This window comes from Pteropus alecto, unplaced genomic scaffold, assembly GCF_000325575.1.
Source record: "Pteropus alecto unplaced genomic scaffold, ASM32557v1 scaffold86, whole genome shotgun sequence".
Taxonomy (NCBI): Eukaryota; Metazoa; Chordata; class Mammalia; order Chiroptera; family Pteropodidae; genus Pteropus; species Pteropus alecto.
The window spans coordinates 15,399,236-15,422,787 of NW_006442109.1; the positions used below are offsets into that span (position 1 = coordinate 15,399,236).

The window sequence follows — 23,552 nt, forward strand, 5'->3', positions numbered from 1 at the left end:
AATCTGGTCTTTGTGTCCTGAAATGTCTTCTTTGTTTCAACAGCTTGAGAACTTCCAAATGGCTCTGGAATATAAGATTGGGAGACGATGGTTAGCCTGGCATCTGTTCCGCTTCTGTCAGCCCAGGGACAACCCAAAGATTTCGAAGAGCACCAGCCAATGGGGTTCCTGTGAGGTGATAGATATAGTCATGAGCCGCAGCTTAGGGAAATCCAAAAGAACATTTCCAGGAAATGGCCATGTCTTTCCTGGAGAATGGAGAGTGATCTAGGAGGACCCAACACAGAGGCGGAGAGGGCCAGATCCTCTGTCCTGCTATCTTGCTATCTTGGTGACTATAGGACCAGCCAATCAAGAAGTGGAGTGACTCTAGGACAGCAGAGATATGGGGGAGGCAATTGGGATGGAAGTTCAAAGAAGATAAGAATTTCATCCAAAATCACACTGCTAATAAGTAAGTGGTAGAGTCAGGATTTGAACCAGTGTCTCTGCGACTCCAATCCCCTACATTCCTATGCTAGGGAAACGGTGAATAACGCATCTTAGTTAGATGCGTTCTCTCATGTAACTCAATCTGTTCTCACTTGCAGACAGATTATATCACGTAGCCTGACATAGACCAGATTGGGTTGGGGTGAAGAGGATCGCCAAAGGAGTTGTGGATTCTGCTTGATAAAGAGGTGGCTTTCAGAGAGGACTTTTCTGGGATAGTGATGCTCATGCTGGCTTTGAAGAATGAATGAGGGCTCTTGTGTGTGTATGGGTAGTGGGTGAGTGGTAGGAGAGAGCAGGGCTTTCCAAACTGAGATAACAACTGAGTATGGGCATGGGACCTTGTGGGCATAAGGAGGCAGGAGTCTGAGCAAAGCTGGGCAACCAGAGAGGGGAGGGCCCTGGGATGTTGAGGAATCTGGACCTTATACTCTAGATCAGGGGTCTCCAATCCCTGGGCCGTGGACTGGTACTGGTGGCCTGTGAGGAACTGGGCTGCACAGCAGGAGGTGAGCGGCAAGCGAACCAGCGAAGCTTCATCTGTATTTGCAGCCACTCCCCAGCACTAACATCACCACCTCAGCTCCACCTCTGATCATCAGGGATTAGATTCTCATAGCAGCACCGGTCCCTGGTGCCAAAATGGTTGGGGACTGCTGTTCTAGATGACAGGCTGCTGCCAAAGAGTTTTTTTTTTTAGCAGAAGAGGATAAATGAATATCCATTTGGAATTTTTTAAAAACTATGTGAAGATGAGGTAGGGAGAGAAAGATTGCTTTTAATATTTCACCTTCTTTTGTTAGCCTCTCTTTTGGGGGGACTCATCCTGACCTTGAGCCACTTTGGGGTGGGGGTGGGCTGTTACCCAGCTCTGCAAGGCAACCCAACAGCTATTCAGGCCATGGTGTTGGCCAAAGACACATACCTCTGCTCAGGCGCTGGGTGAAGCCTGAGGAGGTGCCATGTTCCCAGGGTTGTGGCACTCCCAGATAGGTGATATCTTTTCTGCCAAGATTAGGAATCAGGCCAATCACCCTCCCTTCCAGCAGAAGGTGGGCTTCCCTGTGGCTGAGGGGTATACACAAGGCCACTCAAGCATTTTTGGGACAACCTAAAGATTTGTCCCAAACATTTAAATGCATCCCAGTTACTGAGGACCTCAATCACTCTTTCTGAGCATAAAGTCATTCAGGATTCTCAAATAATAAGTCTTGGGCTCTTGGTTTCAGGGGACAGCAGAACTGAGAGATGATGAACCTACAAAGTACAAGGGGAGGTATTAATAAAGCCAATTTTCCTACCCAAAGGTTATTAATTTGAAAGGTTATTAATTTTCAGCAAAGGGCAATGATTTTTCACCATGATGACAGAATGAAATGTGTCATATTTTATTAAAAGGAGAGGTGAGCAAGAATCTGAATAACTTCTCTGAGATAATGAAAAAGATTTCCGCTGCCCAGTTTGGCCCTTCCAAGCTTAGGGCCTTCTGAGCTTGTCTTTGGCTCCTGGTCCGTGTCCCCCATTTCATGGTGTACACTGCTCTCCTGTAGTCTAAGTCAGAAGCCGAGGTGTCATCTTGCATTTCTGTACCTGCCTTCTAATCAGTCTACAGCTGCAGGTTCTCAAATATTCCTCGACTCCAGTGCCCTAGTCCAAGTGCTTGGTTTGTTGCCACACCTCTGTTCGGTCTCGTCATCCTCCCACATGCTGTTGTTCAAAGAATCTTTCTAGAACAGAAGTGACTACTAGACCTGTTAGCGACTTTAAGCTTCTTGGTATTGCAGCCAAGGCTACCACCCTGATCCTCCAACTCCTTACCTCTCTACGTCCTCCCGCTACCCCAGACTGCCAGCAGTTCCCCCAGACGCCTTTTCACAGCCCCTGCATCTTTGCACTCTTCGTTCTCCATCTCTGCTGCTCCCTAGTGAACTCCGGTCCATCCATTAAAAGGGAACTCAGACATCAGCCCCTCCAGGAAGCCTTCTCGTCTATCCAGAGATAGTTACTTCCTTTTGCTGCCAGTTCTGTATTGGGTCCCTGATCCGAATGTCCTTGTCTTGTGCTTTGGTAACTTATTTTTTTCAGGCATGTAGTGTTTCCTCCACCAGTCTGTGAACTTACGGAGGGCAGGGCTAGTAGGTGTTTAATAAATGCTTCACGCACGATGTGGTATCTGTGGGATCCAGGTCTCAGATCAAAGGCTAACGTGTTTGTCAGCCATTTATACATTGGAGCTAAATGTAACTAATTTTCTTTTATTCGGTGGCGGAATAGCTACATATTCCTTCACTTCAGGATAGCTGACTGGAATGCTAAGATGACTATATGAAAATAAAATGAGGATAGAAATAATACCTCTCCTATGAAGTCGTTACAAGGATTAAATAAGACGATATCTGCGAAGAGATCAGAACAATACCTGGCACATCATGAGCACCTGGAGAGCTGTGTTGTTAACATAAGTACAGCTGTTCCCCAGCGCTAGCACCGCCACCTCAGCTCCACCTCAGATTACCAGGCATTAGAGTCTCATAGGAGCCAGCATCTTGCATTTTTGATCTGTGAGATCCTTTCTGTGAAAATGTATCCCAGATGCCCTCACAGGACCAATTTTGTCTTATGTGTATGTACTCTAGATTTAGCTGGGAGAATAAGTTTTGGTCCCTGTGCCTGGGGCTTCAAGGCTGTTCAGGAGAGTCTTACAGAAAAAGAGTTGTCAGATGGAAAGGCCCGTGAACAACTGAACCAAACTGTGTTCTACTTTTTCTTCCTGGAGGCATGGCTTACTTTTAGCATGCATATGAGAGAGGAAGTTGTGTATGTAAATTCAGGCATTCATTCATTTCCTCAACAAAGACTTGTTAAGCATATATTATTATATTGTGCTCTGCCTTGGGCCTCGGTTAGGTATAGTTGGAGGCAAATAGGGCACGCCCTCTCTTTTTTAGGAGTTCCCAGGGCAGCAGGAGAGGTAAGCATGAGAACTAGCCACTGCATTATAGCTTCTGTGAATGCTACAGTGGAGGGATCCCCTGAGCAGGGGCTTTAGAGAAGATGCCAAGAGAAGATGAGTCTAGATACTATCAGTCGAGTCTAGAAGAATGAAAGATTCTTTAGGAGCTCATATGTAGGAGAAATTGTTGAAGAAACTGAGGCTCTGGTGCTTGAAAAAATAAGATTTCACGGAGGACCTGGATGTTGAAGGGCTGCCATAGGGAAGAAGGCCAAGAATTCTTTTGTGTGACTCCAGCAGGTAGAAACAGAATCGATGGATGGGTATGACATGGAAAAAATTCTTGACTTTAAGTGGGTCACAAAAATATGTGGTAGAGGAAATAGGGACAAAGAGAAAATAAAGGCAGTAAAACAACAAAGACAGAAATGTGAATAGATTAGTACCCACCCTAACATGTACACTATGTGATCCCATAAGGCTGCTGGAGATGGGCTATAGATTTTGTTCTGAGCTTCCTATTGGCCAAATCGAAAAAGGAAACAAGAGCAGTCAGAGGATTCATGGAGTTTACTTGCTCATACTTTCTTTGTCTTGAAGCCTGAGATAGTTTTTTTATGGGTTATTGTAAAAAGAGGTCACTGGGTAAGAAAGTGGCCATTGTCTTGAATATAATCCCTACATAGTAGCGAGCTTTATGTGGTTGACTCAGAGTGGTCCGAAATCCTTAATGGTAGCAGTGGCCACAAGCGCCAAACAGCATTTAAGTACAGAGAGTCTCTGCGAGGCTCTTCACTATAATTTAGCAGCAGTCCCATGGATGAGGGAGGCAGGGGCCACTTCAGGCCACATTTTGGGTGTGAAGAGTAGAGCCCGAGTTTATGAGCCTCCATGACAGTCTGACTGTCCTCTTCACAGAACACATAGAATACTGGAACATCCTCAGCTGAGTCATGGCTTCAAGGACTCACTGCTGTCGCCCGCACCCATACCTTTACTGAAACCTCTCTCCCAGGTGTTAGCCCTGCACAGAGCCAGCTCGACTGGGCATCTCTATCTGGGGAAACTTTTGGCACTGCAAACTCAGTCAGGCCAAAATGGATTGTTTTCTTTCCTCCCAATCCATTCTTCTTCCTTCTTTCTGCATTTCCTATTGTGGTTTGTAACACCATCATTTGTCCATGCTGTTTTTCAAGCTAGAAAGCTTGGAGCTGTCCTTGAATGCCCTCTCTGTCCCCTTGGTAACCCACTAGGATCATCAAATACTGAGGACTCAGACTTGGGATTATCTTCTCTGCTCCCTGCTGCTGGCCTAGTCTAGGACCTCATCCTTTTTTTTTTTTTTAGTTGTGGTATCGTAATAGACTCTTAACTGTTTTATATTTTATTTGTAGAATTAATACATACTAATTATATATATACAATCTGAAAAATGCTGATGTGAATAAAGAATCTCACTATGCAGGAAAAACCCACAAGCAATATTTGGAGTGTTTACTTCCAATCTTATGGCAATATGGGTATTTATTTGGAGTGTCTATAATTGAGATCATATTATGTGAATGATTTTGTGTCCTTCTTCACCTGTTATGATAATTCCTTATAGCATTAAAATTCTTCAGAAACATGCTTTTGAAAAGTGGCATAAGTTGCTTACTTATTCCATTATTTTTGGACATTTAGGTTGTTTCCAGGTTTCTTTCTTTTTTTTCAGTTACTAACAATGCTCTGATGACCATCTTTATACATAAAGTTTTTATCTGAATCTATGAATATTTTCTTAGTATAGATTCCCAGAAGTATAGATTTCCATTCGATCATGGATGCCATCTTATTTATATCTCTTTTTACATAGATATCCAAATTGATTTTCAGCACTTTTCAAGCTAATATTTATTGAGTGCTTACTCTGTGCTGGGCACTTTCCCGACAGTCTTATTTGTATTAACTCATTTAAACCTCACAACTACTCTGTGAGTCAGCTAAGGATTCCATTATGAGTGAAGAAATTTGTTCCAATTGTATACAGTAAGATCAGCTCCTTCTCCAGGCATGTTTTCTGAAATTGTCATTTTCTCATGTCTTTAGAAGAGATAAAGACACAGCAATGATAAGAATCTGGGGATGAGGCAGTGGTTTCGAGAGAGAATATTTACTAAGATAAGTGGTCAAATCCTTTGTGAGAGTCAGCCCCTGTCATTTAGAAAGTGAATTGATGGGCTGAGGAGGCTTGGGCTTCCCTCTGCATGGCAGCAAGATCCTGAGGCAGTAAAGTTTTCTCAAAATTAGTCAGAAGAAGTCAGGTGCAGCCATTACAATTCTAATATTAGGTTCCTTGCAGTAATGATTTCTCTAGTCTTAAGGCAGCCCTTAGGTTTGAGGGTTCCTAATATTTCATACAAGAACAAATTATTTCATTTTCTTTTGGGTAAGGACATCATTATGTGAGTGACTGCAGGCAATGAGCTGGCATAGAAGAGAATCAAGGATTCTGCAGGAATCAGGACCTGTCTTCTTCCCATGATGCCTGGGCTGGATGCTCCTATTAGTTCAATGTTTGTTGAGCGCCTCCCATGTATTGGCCGGAGCTGAGGACACGAGTGCATAGACAGCAGCTGCAAGTATTAATATGCCCCTCGCAGACTTGTTAGTGAAATATCTTCACATTCATGATGTAAATTGCTAACACAAAATGTGTGTGTGTGTGTGTGTGTGTGTGTGTGTGTGTGTGCGCGCGCTTGTACACGTGTGATTTCCCTTTGTTAGCCTGAACTACTGAAAATATTCCCAGACCTGGGACAAATGCGAGGAGTCCTCTGGAAGTCCATAATTTCATGATTACCCTTTAGGCCATGTCCTCTGCTCAGGATGGAACAAACCTATGAGATGAATGTTGCCATAGCTCTGATCCTGGCTGCTGTGTCAGGCCCGTGATTTGTACATGGGCAACATTGACTTCAGAATTTCTAGGACTACTCATTCATTCATTCTTCTTACTACCAACACTTCCTGTGTTCCTACTCTGTGCCAGGCATTTTTCCACAAATGAAACTTGCCTTCAGCTAAATTGTTTCTGGAGCAAGTATCAGGTTTTCTTCCTTATTTAAAAAAGTGTATTTGGTGCAAAAAAAAAGCAAAGTAGCAGCAGAAAACAAAACGTTTAAAAATATACTTGCATTCTCATCATCTTAACAGGTTGACTTTTTATTTTCTTGTGTTTCATTTCTGTAACCAGAAGAAAATATATTTTTCATGTGACTGTACAGATATAACTGCTTTTTGCTTTTTTTATTTTACATTATATAATAAACATCTCTCCCTATTCCTACAATGTTCATACTCATCATTTTTAAAAGCTGAGTAATATTCCACTAAGGGATCATTTTGTAATTTATGTATCCATTTCCCTCTCTGGGACAAGCAGTATATTTCCAATTTTTCACCTTCATAAGTAGAGCGGCAATGAACTTCAGGCAGCAAGCTTTTCCTTTTAGAGAATTATTTCCACTGGGATAAATTACCTGGTATGGAATTACTTGGTTAAATGGTGAGATTGGGGGTGGCTCCATAGTGTGGTGGTTAGCACACCTGCTTTACATGCAGCAGGCCCTGGGTTCACATTCCAAGTAGAGCCACGGACCACACCCCAGGTGCACCAGGCCCCAGGTGCCCACATGAGTGAGCGTGTGGGAGGAGATGCCCCGCCTTCAGAGATCAAGTTCTTAAGGGGAAACGGCAACATCCATAGGTCAGAGGTGGAAGTGGGGGGAGTGAGGGAAGGAATTAAAGAGGGGAAAAAATAATAATAAATGGTGAGATTGTTTTCCTGACATGGGAGGTGAAGCAATCTTGGAGGTGAAGCAGTCTTACAAATAAGTCCTCCATGGGGTGTCAGCCACAATTATTACCAATCCAGAGAACCCATAATACCCAAAAGTTCTCATTAAAAGTGATAATGGGGTGTTGGGAGCAGGTGGAAATGGTAAGGCAGGTTGAAGAGCTGTTTATGTGGCTACCATTTACTTTTTGCTAGTAACTCAGAATTTCTTATTTTATTCATTCTTCACAATATCCCTACAAGGAGGTTATCTCAAAAGGAAACTGGGTCTCAGAGAGGGTAAATGTCTTGACCATGGTCACAAGAAGTAGTTGAATTGTGAGTCTCATGCCAAGAGGGGCTCCTTTGCAGTCCAGGGAATTGACGTCACTGGGACAGACCCATAAACCTCCTTTACCAGGCCTTCAGCACCCCACAGGAGGCTGCCTAACCATCAGGTCATTGAAATCAGTCTTTTCACAATTGCACTCCCGTGGACTAGAGTGTGGCTGTGTTGAATTGCATTTATGTGGCGACTTAGAAGAGAACTCAGAGTCTGAAGTGGAGGCATATCACATGCAGCAGGCAGCTGAACATGTTCTTGTTAGGTCTGCTGCATCTGCTTGAAGAGACAATGTGACTTTAAAAGCTCAGAACTATTTCACTCATATTTAGCTATTGGTGAACTATGTACGATTGTGTATTGGCAAATCTCCATGAGGTCCTAGTTTCTCGTTAACTGATCCTGGTTGACCTTGAGCAAGTCATTCCTGTTTGTAGGCCTCAGTTTCTTCATCTGGAAAATGAAGAGTTTGGACCAGCTGACTCTGAGGTCCTGATGGTGGTACAGTGAGATGTCCTCTGCTCACTGAACCAGCTGGACCAGAGGTCTAGAATTTACTTTCCCTCCAAACCGGCTGGGCCTCTGGAAAACCAAGAAAACCATTCCAGGGGCCCTCCGGTTCTCAGATATGTGTGTCTTAAAACTGTTCTATCTCTGATTTTCAGTAAATAAAAGATGCCAGAAAGAAGTGTTTTTGAGGCTGGAGTTGATCAGGCAAAAGAAAAAAAAAAAGTTACAGAGCGTTGGTGACCTGGGGACTCTTGGCTCTGTTCCCATGGGAATGCTCCCCTCTCTTGTGCTGGAATCTGAGCTTGATGCTTTGCAAAGATATGCACTTGCAGCATGAAGAAAGTATTCAGCATTAACTTGGTCGAACAGCCCAAGGTTACTCTTTAAGGCAAGAGTAAACCGTGGGTGGAGAATGTGAGCCGAACACGTGAGATATGTTCTCTAGGGCAGGGCTTTGGGGGCCCTCTGATGAAGAAATAGTCCTGACTCACCAATCCCTGAGTGTTCCTGGGGCTTCCCTGTGTTTCAGCTTGGAGCAGAGGGGGCAGGTCAATGGGCCCTCTTAGATCTTACATCTTAGAGACTGAGGGACTATCATGATTCCATTCAGTCATGTATTCATTTGGCCATTCCATCACACATTTAGTGAGCACCTCCTCTGTGGCAGGGATTATGCTTAGTATTGTGGATACAATAGTAAATAAGACATACTGTGCTTTCAATAAGTTCATGGTCATATGGTAGAGGTGAGTAAATAGACAATTGTTCCACAGCTTGGTAAGTGTTTCGATGGCTAAATAATAGGAGAGGTATCTATCCAGCCACAGAGTGGCTAGTGTGAAGGCAGCTAGAGTACCCCATTGGTGAGCAGTGTCACCAGTTCCCCAGATAATCTTCGGGATTCCAAATCAAAGGCTGGTCCTGAGGGGAGGAAAGGACTATGGAATGTGGGAGGAAGATGAACCCATGTGTGATCAATATGTCACCTCAAGACTCATAGAGCTTGAGGTCATAGTTATAGCCTATTTCCTGAGACCCTTGGTGCCTCTCATCTCCTTTGAGACTCCTGAGGTTCTGGGGTCTGCAGCACATCTGTTCCCATTCTCTGCATGTTCATTTCCTGATGATGAAATAAGGAGGGGTTCAGTGTCTGGTCCAAGGCCAACAGCTGGCTAAAAATATCACTTTAATCCCCTTTCTCTATATCACTCTCCATACATCTAGGTTCTGAGGCTGCCAAACTATTCTGAGTGTGTTCTTTTGTCCTTGTTTCTTAAGATATTCTTTTGGACCCATGCCCTCCCTTCACTGCCTATGTCTGGAGGCACTGTTGATTGCTGCCTGCCCCCTCAGACCATGACACATACCCCAACAATTTCTGGGGCACCATGGAAGCAATGGTAGAAGCAGGATAGAGTAGTGGAAAGGGCACTGGCTTTAGAGCTAGTCGGCTCTGTATTTGATCTATCACTTATTAATCAATAACTCTATCAGTTAGCTGTGTGCCTTTGGAAGCTCACTTAACCTTTGAGAGCCTCAGTTTCCCTCTCTTAAATTGCAGGTATGAATATCTCATAGGGTCATTGTAAGAACTGTATGAAACTTGGTGAAATGTCTGACACAGAGCTTAGCAGTCAATACTTCACTTCTCTTTCCTTTTTAAAACTTACCTAAGATCTCTTCCATCTTATGTCTTGATCCAACATAAGTTCTTCCAGATACGTTTTGGTACTTATTTAACAAGGTCTTTGCCAGCCTATTTAGCACCTTTCTGTGAATTCGGTATACTTCCTTGAGGCAGCGCATTACATGTCTTGGCAAGAGCGTTATGTCTTTGTGCCAAGAAGAGGAGGGCCCTCTTTGGAGTGAGGATTTCAGCCTCCCCTCTCCCATTCGTCCAGGCTGTTTTGGGCAGTAGGTCTATCGACCTTATGTAGCAGCTTTGGAGACTACTAGGCTGGGTCTCTACCTCTACCAAGCGTGTGCTCCAGCCATGCCATTCAAATTAGGCAGCTCCAGGAGCCAAACCAGACTACAGATCAATGGGAAACGAAACTCTGACGGCAAAACACATCCAGCCAGGGTTCTGCCCTTAAACCACTGCTAAATAAATATTTCCATTTCAGGATCCCTTATGTTTTACTTAATCTATATTTGAGGGCAGTGATTCTCACATATCCACATGCTTAAGATTCAGACTCTTGGGCAGAATCCTCAGAGCAGCAGATTCAGTAGGTCTGGGGAAGTTTGAGAGTCTGCATTATCCCAAGGTGGCAGATCATTCTGAGAATAACTTGCCTAGCGATTGAGAATATAAGCTTTGGATATCCCTAATGAATATAGGCAAAGATTCTCAACAGAATATTAGCAAACCAAATTCAACAGCATATTAAAAGGATCATACACTATGATCAAGTGGGATTTATCCCTGGGATGCAAGGATGGTTCAACATATGCAAATCAATTGATACACCACGTTAATAGAAAGAAAGACAAAAATCATATGACCATCTTAATAGACACAAAAAAGCATTTAAAATTCAACATCTTTTCATGATAAATGCTCTCAACAGATTGAATATAGAAGAAGCATATCTCAACCTAATAAAGGTGCTGACATTATATTCAATGGTGAAAGGCTGAAAGCTCTTTCGCTAAGAGAAGAAACAAGACAAGGATGCCCACTCTCATCACCCTTATTCAAAATAGTGCTGGACATCCTAAGCAGAGCAAATAGGCAAGGGAAAAAAAGGCATCCAAATTAGAACAGAAGAAGTTAAATTGTTTCTTTTTTGCTGATGACATGATCTTGTATGTAGAAAATCATAAAGACTTCAGCAAAAAGAACTATTAGAGCTAATAAACGAATTCAGTTAAGTTCGAGGCTACAAAATCAACACACAAAATTTAGCTGCATTTCTATACACTATCAATGAACTATCTGAAAAAGGAATAAAGAAAACAATCTCCTTGTTTAATGAAATCCCTATCACAATTCCAATGGCATTTTTCACAGAAATAGAAAAACAATCCTAAAATTTGTATGGAATCACAAAAGACCCCAAATAGCTGAAGGAATCTTGAGAAAGAACAAAGCTGCAGGCATCACACTCCCTAATTTCAAACTATATCACAAAGCTATAGTAATCAAAACAGTATGGTATCGGCATAAAAAAAAGACACATAGATAAACAGAACAGAGTTAAGAGCCCAACAGTAAAGCCATGCATATATGCCTTCACTGACCTTAGACCCAGAGGCCCTTGGCTTCAGCTGTTGAATATGTCAGGGAGTCAAGCTCCTTCACATGGGGTCCTCAGTGACCTAAAAGAGTAAAAGTGACCCCCACAGGGAACTTCCCAAGTAGGCAGCTTTCTCTCAGGCAGAACTGGGTCTGGGGAATGTAAAAGTGCTTTGAGCCATGGAGAGCCCGGTGTAAGGAATTCTACACAGGAAGCTGCCTTAGAGCTTGGAAACTGGGCAGCGAGGGGTGTGCTGGGACCCAAAGGTGCCCACTTGTCTGGCTTAGCTTCAGAAGGGGTGGAGGAGGTGAAAGAAATCACATGTTTCTCAGTCAGGAATCTTCTGCCCAGGGCCTCTTAGAGGCCTTTCAGAGACTGATGCTTCCCCAGCCAGTCCATCTGGGCTGGTACTCATAGAGTGTTGGGAGCGAAGATATTTTAAATGTGTCAAAAATGACAAATGTTGAAAAGTGCCATTGACATCTCTGGGAACTCACAGTTCACACTGGCAGCAAAGAAGTGCCACGCTCTTTGGAAGAAATTGAACTTTGGAGAAAATTGGAAAGTCTTCAAAACAGGCAGCTCCTGCTCACGCTCCCAGATGTGGGTGGCAATGAGGTGGGCTCTGCATGCGACAAAGAACAAGGAGATCAGTGAAGACGGGACTGGGGTGTACCAGTGCCTGAGGTCTTGGCAGAGGGAAGAGGCATTCAGAGAGGACAGCAGGAAGGAGCAGGAGCATATCCAAACAGAAGTGGGCAAGCGGGGCCTGAGGCTGGAGTTAGCAGAGCTCACCGCCTGTAGCACTGGGACTGCAAGACTGGCCTGTTAAGTGCTGCCTGCTGATCTGAGCAGGGGCAGCAGCCAGAAGCGTCAGAGGCTGGAGGTGAGCCCAGGCCTTGGCCCAGAGCGAGGCTGGAACAAGGCTCCAGCGTGTCTGGATTTGAAAACACCCCAGGGAATGTTACTAGAATTCAACATCTACCCTGAAGATAATGCATCCTAAGAGGAAGGTGCCTTGGTATTCTGTTTTCACCATAACCTTGTTCTGTATGTAGTGTTACTGGGTCTTTGCTTCTTCAGGGAGATGGTTCACCCCAGGCTACTTAGAAGCTGGGGATGGGGGAGCTGAGGTGGGGCCACTCTGGACCATGATCTGCCAGAAGAAGGAGGGTGCAATCACCCACAGGGGCTGGGGTAAGGCCAGTCTTAAGTGAGTCAAGGAAGCCCCCAGGTACTCTCTAGAGAAGACACAACTGCCCCAACTCCCACAGCCAGAAGAAAAAGAGGGAGGAGAGAAATTTCACAGTCATCTCATTGTCAACATCATCATCATCATCATCATCATCATCACTATCATCATCATCAATGCTTGGACTTCTTATATAACCTGTTGAACTTGTCAAGGACTTAACTTTTCTTTCCTTTTCCTTCTTCCAACCAGATTTACCAACTTCCTTAATCTGCTCCCACATCTCTCTTCTTCCAGGCATTCACTCATTCCCCCCACCCCCCCAGTCATCTCCCACTCTTCCTTCCTTTTTCTTCCTTCCCTCTGCATCAGCAACTGCAACTCACTGTAGACGTAACCAGCTCTACTGCTTCTGGGCAGGACCTGTTCCACCCTTCTCCGTCCACGCCCTCCTCATCCCACCAAACATATGTGCTCTTGCAGTTTCCTCTGCCAGTCGTCCTTTCTCCCCTTCCTACACCTCAGCCCTCGACCTGGAAGGAACAAGAATGTGTGCTTTGGGGTTGAGGCTTCAGGAAACTTCTGACAACTGGTCAGACCAGGGGCCCCTCTGTGTGCTCCCAGGCTCCTGTGCACATCTGAGAAAAGGGCTCTTTGTGTCCTTGCTGATTTTACCACTAGGCTCTAAGCTGAATGTGGTCCTAGCATCTGGCACAAGGCTAGCACAGAGGTAGGTTATTTGCTGAATTGGATTAATAGGATCATTTCCTTTTTCTGCTCTTCCTAGGGAAAGCGTTGCCACAATGAGCCAATATTTAGAGGAAGAGAAGGGCAGAGGCAAGGAACTCACACAGTGTCACTTTTAATACCCACAGTCCCCTTCCAGGTGGTCATGAACTATTGGACCACTAGCACAGAAATCCCTACCTCTTCCTCCTAAGAATGAGCTGGGGGAAAAAAAGCACTACCAAGATATGAAGAAAGTTCCAGACATTCTTTGGAATTATGGGTAGTCCTTTGTTTTCTCCTGTCTCAAAGTCCTCCAGACCCCAAATCAGTTTCCTTCACTTTCTCTTCTGTAATTCCTCACTTATTTCAAGTCTTATCATTTAGTTTTTGAAAATTGTCTTCGTGAAGGCTTTTCTGATCCTGAACTGTTTGTTGAGATAGTAATGGGGGTTATGGAAAGAGAAAAGTTTTGTGGTCAAATAAATTTGGGAAATGTTGTATTAAGCAACATTAATCAGGCTTCTTGATGGCCAGAGATTTTAAGACAGTACTTACTGTGTATTTAATCTCTAGTAGGGGCAAATGATATGCAGTGTTCTCAAACTCAGTTACTTCAGCATAGGCTGTACCTACCCCCCATTTCTATTTGTGGCCAGGCATTTCTGGGACTGATATCTCGGGACGGACACACTTGAGGAAATCCTGTTTCAGGACAGTTTTCCACCACGCCTATATCCTGTGGAGCTGCACTCACCCTCATCTGTGTGTGTCGGTGTCTCAAAGGCTGGTTGGTGCTAGCTGCTCCAGTGAAGGCACGGCTTTATGTGTGAGACACAGGCCTGGACACTTTGAGAGATGCAAGGATCTTCTCAGATGTTCGTTATAGGTGGTAATGCAGGAGAGTGGGAACCACACAACACCCTGCTGCAATCATTGTTACGGCATTTCCATCACCCAGAGATGACCACTCTTTTAACTTTTTTGTGTATTTCCTGCTAGTCTTTCCTATGTAGATATATGTCATGTAGGATTTTACTTATGGGTTTTCTTCAAGCCCAGAGGGTCTGTTGATTAACATTTATGGAGGGCTTCAATTGCTGACATATGTTCAAAAACCACAAATCTAGAATAATTACTCATTTAACAGATTAAAACAAGACGAAATAAAAACTGGGGTTCAGACAATTTAAAACACACGTTAATCAGAGGGTCTGTTGATTAACATTTATGGAATACATAGAAATAGAGACACTTTAGAGAATATTTTAGCTGGCTGGGAAATGATTTTTTTTTTTAAATAGGCAAATTTAATGGGTTTCAAGTTGTCCTCCTAGGATCTGAAGCCCCCAGAGCTCTGCAGAGTTACTTAGGGGGCTTCTGTAGGGGTAGGGAGATACAGAAGTGGAGAGGGTAGGTTCCTGACCACCTACCTTCATTTCAACCCAAACAACAGTGCTTTCAGGTTTTAACATTTTCTGCTTGAGATTCTGTTTGTTGGAGGGCTTCAATTGCTGACATATGTTCAAAAACCACAAATCTAGAATAATTACTCATTTAACAGATTAAAACAAGACGAAATAAAAACTGGGGTTCAGACAATTTAAAACACACGTTAATCAATTACATCTGGATACCGGATCTAGAACCTGGGTTTCTTGATGCACCATCAAATCCTTGATCGACACACTTTTGCATTTATTTCCTTCTGACTCAGCCAGTTTCTAAAGAGAAGAATAAAAGCTAGCAAGGAACAAATAGCAGCAAAAACACCGTAGTAAATCCACCGAGAAAAGGTTAGGGGAAAGATATGGAGAAATCCCATCTGCTCCTCATTTCATCTGTTTCACTGCAGTTCTTCTGCTCGGCCTTGAAATGTAAAGAAGCGTATGCTAAGAGCAAGAGCTGCTTCTGCCAAGAATAACTCATGAAGAGACACAGTACAGTACCCCAGTCTCCAGTGAAATGAACTGTTTAATCACAACTGCTGTGTCCTGTAAATATTCAGCCTATTGATGAAGCACTCTGTAAATAGGAACATCTTCTCAGCAAGACTCCTGTGGGAATTTAAGAGAAAGAATAATAGAGACTTGGTCTGTTGTGATTTCTGGGGTCAGAGTACCTACAGAGGTGGGGGCCACCTCTGTTCAGTGCAGTGACAAGGTGGCCTAGAGGGGACAACAGAGGGGTTCAGAAGAGCCTCTTTTAATCTTCCACTTTGCCTGGCTGGTTAGAAGTGTGGTTTATTTAATTATAATGATGCTGATACTTACTGTGCACTTCTTGTGCCCTGTGCTGTTCACTAACTTCTCATAAAACACTTTGAGGCAGCCAGAGACGTCCTCGAACTCAGGCAATTTGGTTCCAGAGTTGACATTCTTTTTTTTTTTTAAGATGGTGAAGCTTATTCATTTATATGAAGTATAATGCATGCACAGGAAGGTGCACAAATCCTAAATGTATAGCTCCAACAGTTTCTACATATGTTTACAACCAGTGTAGATACCACCCTGAGCAAGACAGAGAACATTTCTATTCCCACATGGTGCTCTTTAACCTGTCTCCAGGCAATGCCACCAAAGATATAACCACTATTCTGATCTCCATCACTAGACATTGGTTCTGCCTGTTCCTGAACTTCATGTAAGTGGACTCATACAGCACGTGCGCTTTTGTGCCTGGCTTCTCTCACTCAACAGTATATGAGGTTCTTCTATGTTGCCGCATGTACAGACTGCATCTTAATAACTATGCCATACTGCCTCTTGTCAGGTTAACTAGCTCCATGTTACCTTCTGAAAATGTCTCCTTGGAAAGTGGTTTGGGTTATGCAGAGTTGGCTGAGCCTGAAAGGGTGGAGTGAGAACACAAAAGGTTAAGTTCAAGGGATAGTTAAGAAGAGTAATTTGTAGATAACTTCTAGGTGTTGTACAGTTCTCAGTCTCACCGGCATAAGTTCTTCATTTGCGTTTCTCCTTTTACAGAACAAGTTTTGTCACCTCCTCAAACAGGTGGGCAGCATTCTTGGGCATCATTTAGGGCAGTGGTTTTTCAACTGCCCCATTCACTCTCCCCTGCTGGGGGCATTTGACAATATGGTAGCATTTAGAGACATTTTAGGTTGTCAAGACTGGGGGAGGGGTGATACTGGCATCTTGTGAGTGGAGGCCATGAATGCTGCTAAACATCCTACAATGTACAGGACAGCAACCCCAACACCCCAAAGAATTATCCAGCCCAAAATGTCAACGATACCCCCATTGAGAAGCCCTGATCTAGGGTCAACATGGAATCTGTTCATTTTTCTGGTACAGGAAGAGAAGAAGCAGGCGGAATAACAAGAGCTCTCGATCTGGAGTTAGAAGACCCCTGGAAGTTCAAGGCTCTACTTTGTCACCAGCCAGCTATCTGATCTTGTTCAAATCACTTCACCTTTACGAGGTTCTCTTCCCTCATCTTTCTCTGGGAACTGTGCTACCTGCTTCTACTTACAGGCTTGTTGTCAGGATCAAGTGGGAATGTCAATGGAATCGCTTTGAAATGCTTACATGCTATCATTCTATTTGACTGCGATGGCAAATCAAGCTTATATGGGTGTTTTTGTGTCTAATGTCAGTGCAAGAATATTTTCAGCGGGGTTTCTGTTTCCCTGTGTTCAATTTCCAGGGTCATAGCCTCACTCTCACATTTGTGTGGGAAAGGAGCTCACATACAAAGGGTGTTTCCTGCCACTGTGGGCAGGGCTTCAAACAGCCCTGCCATTCTCTGAGGCCGCAATTCTCAACACTGGACGCGCAGTCCAGAAATTCTCGTTTAAATTCTAGTGAAACCTCCAAAGGGGTTCGCTTCATAAAAGCAAGGTATTTTTAATGCTGAATCTTGGACTTGATTCTATCACATGAGAGGTTGAGGGCTATAGGCCCTCCTGGGTGAGGATATGGAATGTTATGATAAGGCTCAACTGGTGGAATATTGTTCAGGTTAGTGTGCTGTGCTATGTCATGCAGAGAGGGGCATAAGTCTCTGTGAGCAAGAGGTAAGAGGTCTGGTGCTGTGCAAAACTTATGCCAAAAATATGTTAGGTATTTATTGAAACCACGGAGACTTTGCTTTGTGAGTAAATAAGAGAATGAGGTGGGATAGTCAACAGTTCTTGTTTGAATACGGTGCTGAAGGGAGACTTAGTGTGGTAATGAATAGTGTGGGACATGGATATTTTGACATCATATTGTAATTATTAATAACGTAAGTAGTGTTGTTTGGAATCTTAATACAGGGTTGAGGTGAGTTGATTTCTTTCAAGCAAAACACCCCAAATTCTAGTATTCAAAAACATATAGCAGAGTTCTACTTTCAGCCAAGATAGAATAAAAATATTTAGATTGACAAAATACATGAAACAACAGTTTTGAAACATTGGGCAATAAGTAGCATAAGACAGTGAACTTGAGAGAGGGGAAAAAATGAGGAGAGCTCTACCATCGCCCAGTTTGCAACCCGAAGAGTTTTTAGCCAATTGGCCTCCTCCAGTGGAGGGGGAGACAGGGCTGGGAGTCAGCTCTAAGGCAGCTTGAGCTTACTGAGAAGAATCCTAGAGAGAGATAGCTCTAGATATCTGCAGAGGGTCCCCTAGAGTCTTCAGCTGATAAAGATGAGCACAGGCATGTGAGGAAGCTATAGGAGGCCAGGGTAAGAATGACCGGAAAAGAACAAGGGGAACAAATCCCCTGGCACTCGTATAGGGCTGGCAGGAGTTTGTGTTCCCTCCTATAGAGTGAAAACGCCTTGTAAACACAGGATATTGGCTAGAATATGCGAAAGGTTATCACTTCAAGAGTGGGGCACATTAGCCTTAGACTAAAGGTTACTCTGGTCCCACCTAACAAAGCTTTAAAGCAAGCCTCAAAAGGATCAAACTGTTCTCAAGTAATTTAACTGCATCTTAGAATAAAGCTAAAGAATATTTAAGATAATGCAAGACTACCCAGCAGCAAGATAAAATTCATACTCTCTTATATCTAATTGAAAATGATCAGGCATGCAAAGAAGCAGGAAAATACAACCATAATGAAAAAGAAAATCAATCAATTGAAACCAATCTAGAAATGATACAGATGATAAAATTAGTAGACAAGGATATCAAAATAGTTGTTATAACTATATTCCATATGTTCAAAAAGGTAGAAGAAAATGTAAGCAATAAAGAAGATACTAAAAAATCAAAATTAAACTTCTAGAGACTGAAAAATTATGTCTGAGATGAACGACACATTGTGTGGGATTAACAACAAATTAGACATTGCAGAAGAACAAATTAGCAATAGAAACTATCCAAAATAAAGCACGTGGAGAAAAAAGACTGAAAATAAATGAACAGAGCATTAGAGAGGTGTGGGCAATTTTAAGTGGCCTCATATTTGTGTAATTGTGCATTCCAAAGGAGAAAAAAGATCCAAGAAGCTCGATGAACCCCAAGGATAAGAGACATGGAAAAACTACACTAAGGCAATTTATAATCAAATTGCTTAAAATCAGTGATAAAGAGGAAAATTTAAAAGCTGCCAGAGTTAAAAATAACATTACATACAAAGGAACACAGATAAGAATTTAACAGATATCTCCCTGGAAACTATGCAAGCGGACAGTGAAGCAACATCTTCTTCTTATTATTATTTTTATTTATTTTTTTTTTTTGGCGAGGCAACCATTGATTGACCTAACAGATTGCAAGGACCTTGTCAATTTACAATCCCTTTTAAAAGTTTTTTTTTACTCCTATAGCACCTGCTCTTCCTAGGTGGTCTCCCATCCAAGTACTAACCAGGCCTGACTCTGCTTAACTTCCAAGATCACATGAGATCAAGATCAAGCTTGTTCAGGGTGGCATGGCTACAGATGAAGCAACATCTTTAAAGTTCAAACAGAGGTGTGCAGTCAACCCCTTTTCTTTTGGGTCAAATGTAAGTTGGTGGGGGTTAGGACACAAATGTCATCCCCAGAGGCTAGCTCAGGACAGTAGGAAAGAAAAAGCACCCATGGCAAAACTTTGGAGACAGTAAAAGGATCAATGGTTGCCATGGGCTGGGGGGAGGGAAAGATGAGTAGGCAGAGCACAGAAAAATTTAAGGACAGTGAAACTACTCTGTATGATACTATAATGGTGGATACATGTCATCATACATTTGTCAAAACCCCAGAGAATGTACGGCACCAAGACTGAATCCTAATGTAAAGCATGGACTTTGTGTGATGATGATATGTTAATGTAGGATCCTTAGTAATGGCGAATGTACCATTCTTGTGGAGGATATTGATAGCGGGGGAGGTTATGCGTTTGTGGAGACAGGAAGTACATGGGTACTCTCTGTACTTTGTGCTCAGTTTTGCTGAAACCTAAAAATGCTCTAAAAATAAAGTTTATTCATTTTTTTAAAAAAGCACTGACATGTGGTGGTCAGCTGAAGATATAGCCCAGTGTCCACACTCGTGAGAGATTACGAAGAGAGAAAAGAAAAAGTAATGGAAATTTTACAATGATGCTAAGCTGGTCCTACAAAAAGGGGTTCAAATTCCAGAACACATTAAAAGACATTATTTTCCCTAGAAAAATGTGCTCCTTCTGCTCTATTTCCCCAGCTCAGTCAATGGACACCCCTAAGCTATGAACTTCAGGCAGCGTGAATCCTCCATCTATTTAACCCCATCTCCAGCTGGTTACTAAATCTCACTGATTTAGTCTCCAAAATACTTCTGTTTGCTTTTCTTCTTCCTGTTCTAATTTGGGCCCTTGTCATTTCTCTCGAACTCGCTCTCTGACATGGGGGATGTCATAGTACCCCTCTGGGTCAGAGTTTGCCCCTTTATAAAATAAGAGGATTGGTTCACGGTTTCCCAATGTCCTTTCCACTTTTTAAAGTCCAGTTTTCAGATTTTAAGGATACGTATGTGCAGATCTTTATTTCTCATTAATGAAGCTTGATTCCGATGTGGTTATATCTAGAGAGAAGCAGGTTATAAATTATACATGTGCCCTGCACAAAGTTTTTGCTGAATGAATAAATGAGAGAGTTTTAAGCAAAACCCAAACAAAAACAAGCCAACGAAAACAGACTCAAACCCAAATAGTTACATTTTACAGAACAGTCTGTGGTCAGCTTAAAAATGACCCCCACCCCCACCCTAAACTATCCACATCCTAATCCCCAGGACCTGTGAATATGTTTGTTACCTTATATGGCAAAAAAGGATTTTGCAGATGTGATAAAGTTTAAGGATTTTGAGATGGGAAGATTTTCCTGGATTATTTGGTTGGGCCCAATGTCCTTATAAGACAGAGTCAGAGGGTGAGATGGGAAGACCGACGCTGTTGGCTTTTAAGACATTACGTAGGAAGGGGCCATGAACCAAGGAAGGCGGGCAGCCTCCAGAAACTGGAAAAGGCAAGGAAATGGATTCTCTCTTCAGAGTCTCTGGAAGAAACAAAGACCTTCTAATGCCTTGATTTTAGGACTTTTGACTTGCAGAACTGTGAGGTAATAACTTGTGTTGTTTTAAATCATTAAATTTGTAGTAATTTGTTACAGAAACAATAGGAAAGTAATACACAGTCCTTGTTTCCCATTCATGTCTTACATTTACTGGGAAAAACATTTAATCTTTCTGAATCATTGTTTTACTTTCAACCAAATAGGATTAAAACTCTCCTAAATGAGGTGAAGGTAAAACGAAATAGTATATAATACTAGTTTAGCTAATACAAAATACTAATAATACCAACACTACCACTACTAGTGTTATTTCTAGTGTACAAATGCCTAACAGATGTTATTTCTTTAAAAAATTCAAAACAATCTTACGAAGTAGAGATCATTATCTACCTTGAATAGGTGGAACACCAAGGCTCAGAAAGGCCCAGCGAGTTCCTCGGGGTCACACAAATAGAAAGTGGAGGAGCTGGAATTCTGTCCCAGGTCTGTCTGACTGTGAACAGGTGCTCTTGCTCATTTTGTGATCTTGGCAATTACAAATTTTATGTAAATGGGGGCCATTAGGATGATTATTATTACTGTACCCTTCTGTGATTATTCTCTCCTCATGCCTCTTTCCTGTAACAACATCTGATTGCTTCACTCATCATATTCCAGCCTGTCACCAGCTTGTCACAGAGTGATTGAAATGCTACTAATTCAGCATTACGACTTTCCGGCTGGGTGAAGTTGGCAAAGGCTGAGATGTTTGTTTATTTGACAGCAAACAGCTCCGAGGTTTGAAAATCGAAAGGCTCCTCCTACCACGCCCACCCGGGAGAAAGGCAGTTGCATTTGGTGAGGACAGGACTCGACCATTTGTGAGTGGAGATAGGATGCAGATGCTGCTGCTTGGGGATCTCTCCAGACTTCTCAGTTGCACACGAGTGAACCGATGGGGCTTTTCGTAGGGGGCCATGCCATTTGAGCGCTTTATCTTTTTTTTTTTTTTTTAATAAAATGAAGCATCTGCTATTGCAACTTGTTTCCAATCCCCCCTCCCCTTCTTTCATTTACCTGCTTCCTCTTCCCTTTCCTTTCCTCACCTTTGATTTCCCCCCATTGTTCTGAGATCTGTTTATTTATTAGAGGTTGGCCGGACTAATGGGAGTTAGGGCCAAAGGGGCTGGCTCTGCCTGAGCTGTGCTTCCCCGAGCCCAGAGGAGCAGTTTACTTTGAAGGTTGTTGAGAATATTTGGATTAATCACATTCGTTCTAATATTTTTCCTCTTTTCTGATCATCAAAGAGCTCAGAAAGGTTTGAGCTGGTACAAAGTTTCTTCTAGTTTGTCCTTGGAAGCAAGTGCCTGGAACAGGGTTGATCTAAAAATGTTTTCTGAGTGGAGCCTCATTAATGGGGCAGGCTGCAAATACACATCAAGGGAATGTCATCTTTCAAAACAGCCTCTTGGCAGAAAGGGATGTGGAATTTTAGAAAAATTTGAATCTGCTAAGGTTCCATTAAATAAACTTTTTGAATCTAGACTGTGTGGAGTAGAATTTGGGGCCCGGGGGCTGTGAAAAATTGACTGCCTCAGTGACAGGGTGCCTCAGAAAGGTAAGGTGTCCTTTGAGATGAAAGAAATCAGTTTGGAGAACTATTTGTTTGTTTGTTTGTTTGTTTATTTGTTTGTTTATTTTTGTTTTTCTGTGTTCCTCCATGTCTCCTTTTCTATGTACTTTTTTTTTGGTAGGTGTTTTTGTTTTGCTGTTTAGCTTAGTTTAATGGAGGTGAAAGTCCAAACTTTTGTACTGGGGTCTGGACCATGTTTGTGGAGTGAGCTACACTGAAATAGGCCCTCTTTTATGGCTGTCTCACTTACTTAGGATGACTGCAAGCACCTTGAGGACGGAAATGGGGCGAGGGGCATGATTTAAACTTTCATCTCTGCCCTCGCCTTGTAGCTCATATTTGGTAACTGACTCTAGATCATGTGCATCTGCTAAGACTTCGACTCCATGACTAGGCCATTTTAAGCTAGAATGGGAAAGGCTCAAGGCTCCATCTGCTTTCTTAAAAGACTGTTGGATCTAGAGAAGTCTCTTGTGGCCTTCGATCCCTGTGCCTTTTCCAAGCAGTCTGGCTGACTCAGCTTCCTCAGGTCACACAACTTTCTTCCTGACATCTCACCTGAGTCAAAGACTCTGCTCGCATTTTTCACGTCTGTCTCTGTCTCTGACTTGGATAGCCTTTTCTCTCTTAAAAAGCAAAATAAACAAACTAAAAAACCTAAACCAAGTTCTTGCTGGGTTTCAGGACAGCCTCTGAGTTTGAACCTGCCTGGTACAGGTTATCAGAAACTGGACTAAAGGATATAAATGAGGATTTCTATTCATCCCACAGATACCCTTAGCATAGTCATTTCTGCAGACTTTGAGGTTTCTAGTAAAGGAGACATGGTCCCAGGCCTCGTCATCCAGTGGCCTTATGAACATTGCCAAATCATGTAACCTCCTCAGAGCCTCAAATTCCTCATTCATGAAGTGAGTGATAATGCCAAAGTGAACAGGGTCCTTGTATTCTCTCGGATGTGTCCAGATTTCTTGCCGAAGCAGGATCAAGTTGGAACACAGAAAAATAATGAGAAAAGCTAGTTTATTGAGTGCCACTCACGTGCCAAGCATTTTATTAATGCTCCAACAATGCCTTGATTCATTCTAATATATATATATATTCTTTTCTCTTTCTCTTTCTCTTTCTTCCTTCCTGCCTTTCCTTCCTTCCTTCCTTCCTTCCTTCCTTCCTTCCTT

General features: G+C 42.7%; 1 protein-coding gene across 1 annotated transcript in view; it reads right to left on the reverse strand.

The window, feature by feature from the left end:
• The window catches only part of LIPC (lipase C, hepatic type), a 116,992-nt gene that overhangs the window by 25,520 nt on the left and 67,920 nt on the right, over positions 1-23,552 (reverse strand). The window contains exon 2 of the mRNA XM_006920563.1: positions 3-64. Within this exon, the coding sequence (XP_006920625.1) occupies positions 3-64 (62 nt within the window). The remainder of the gene's footprint in view (positions 1-2; positions 65-23,552) is intronic.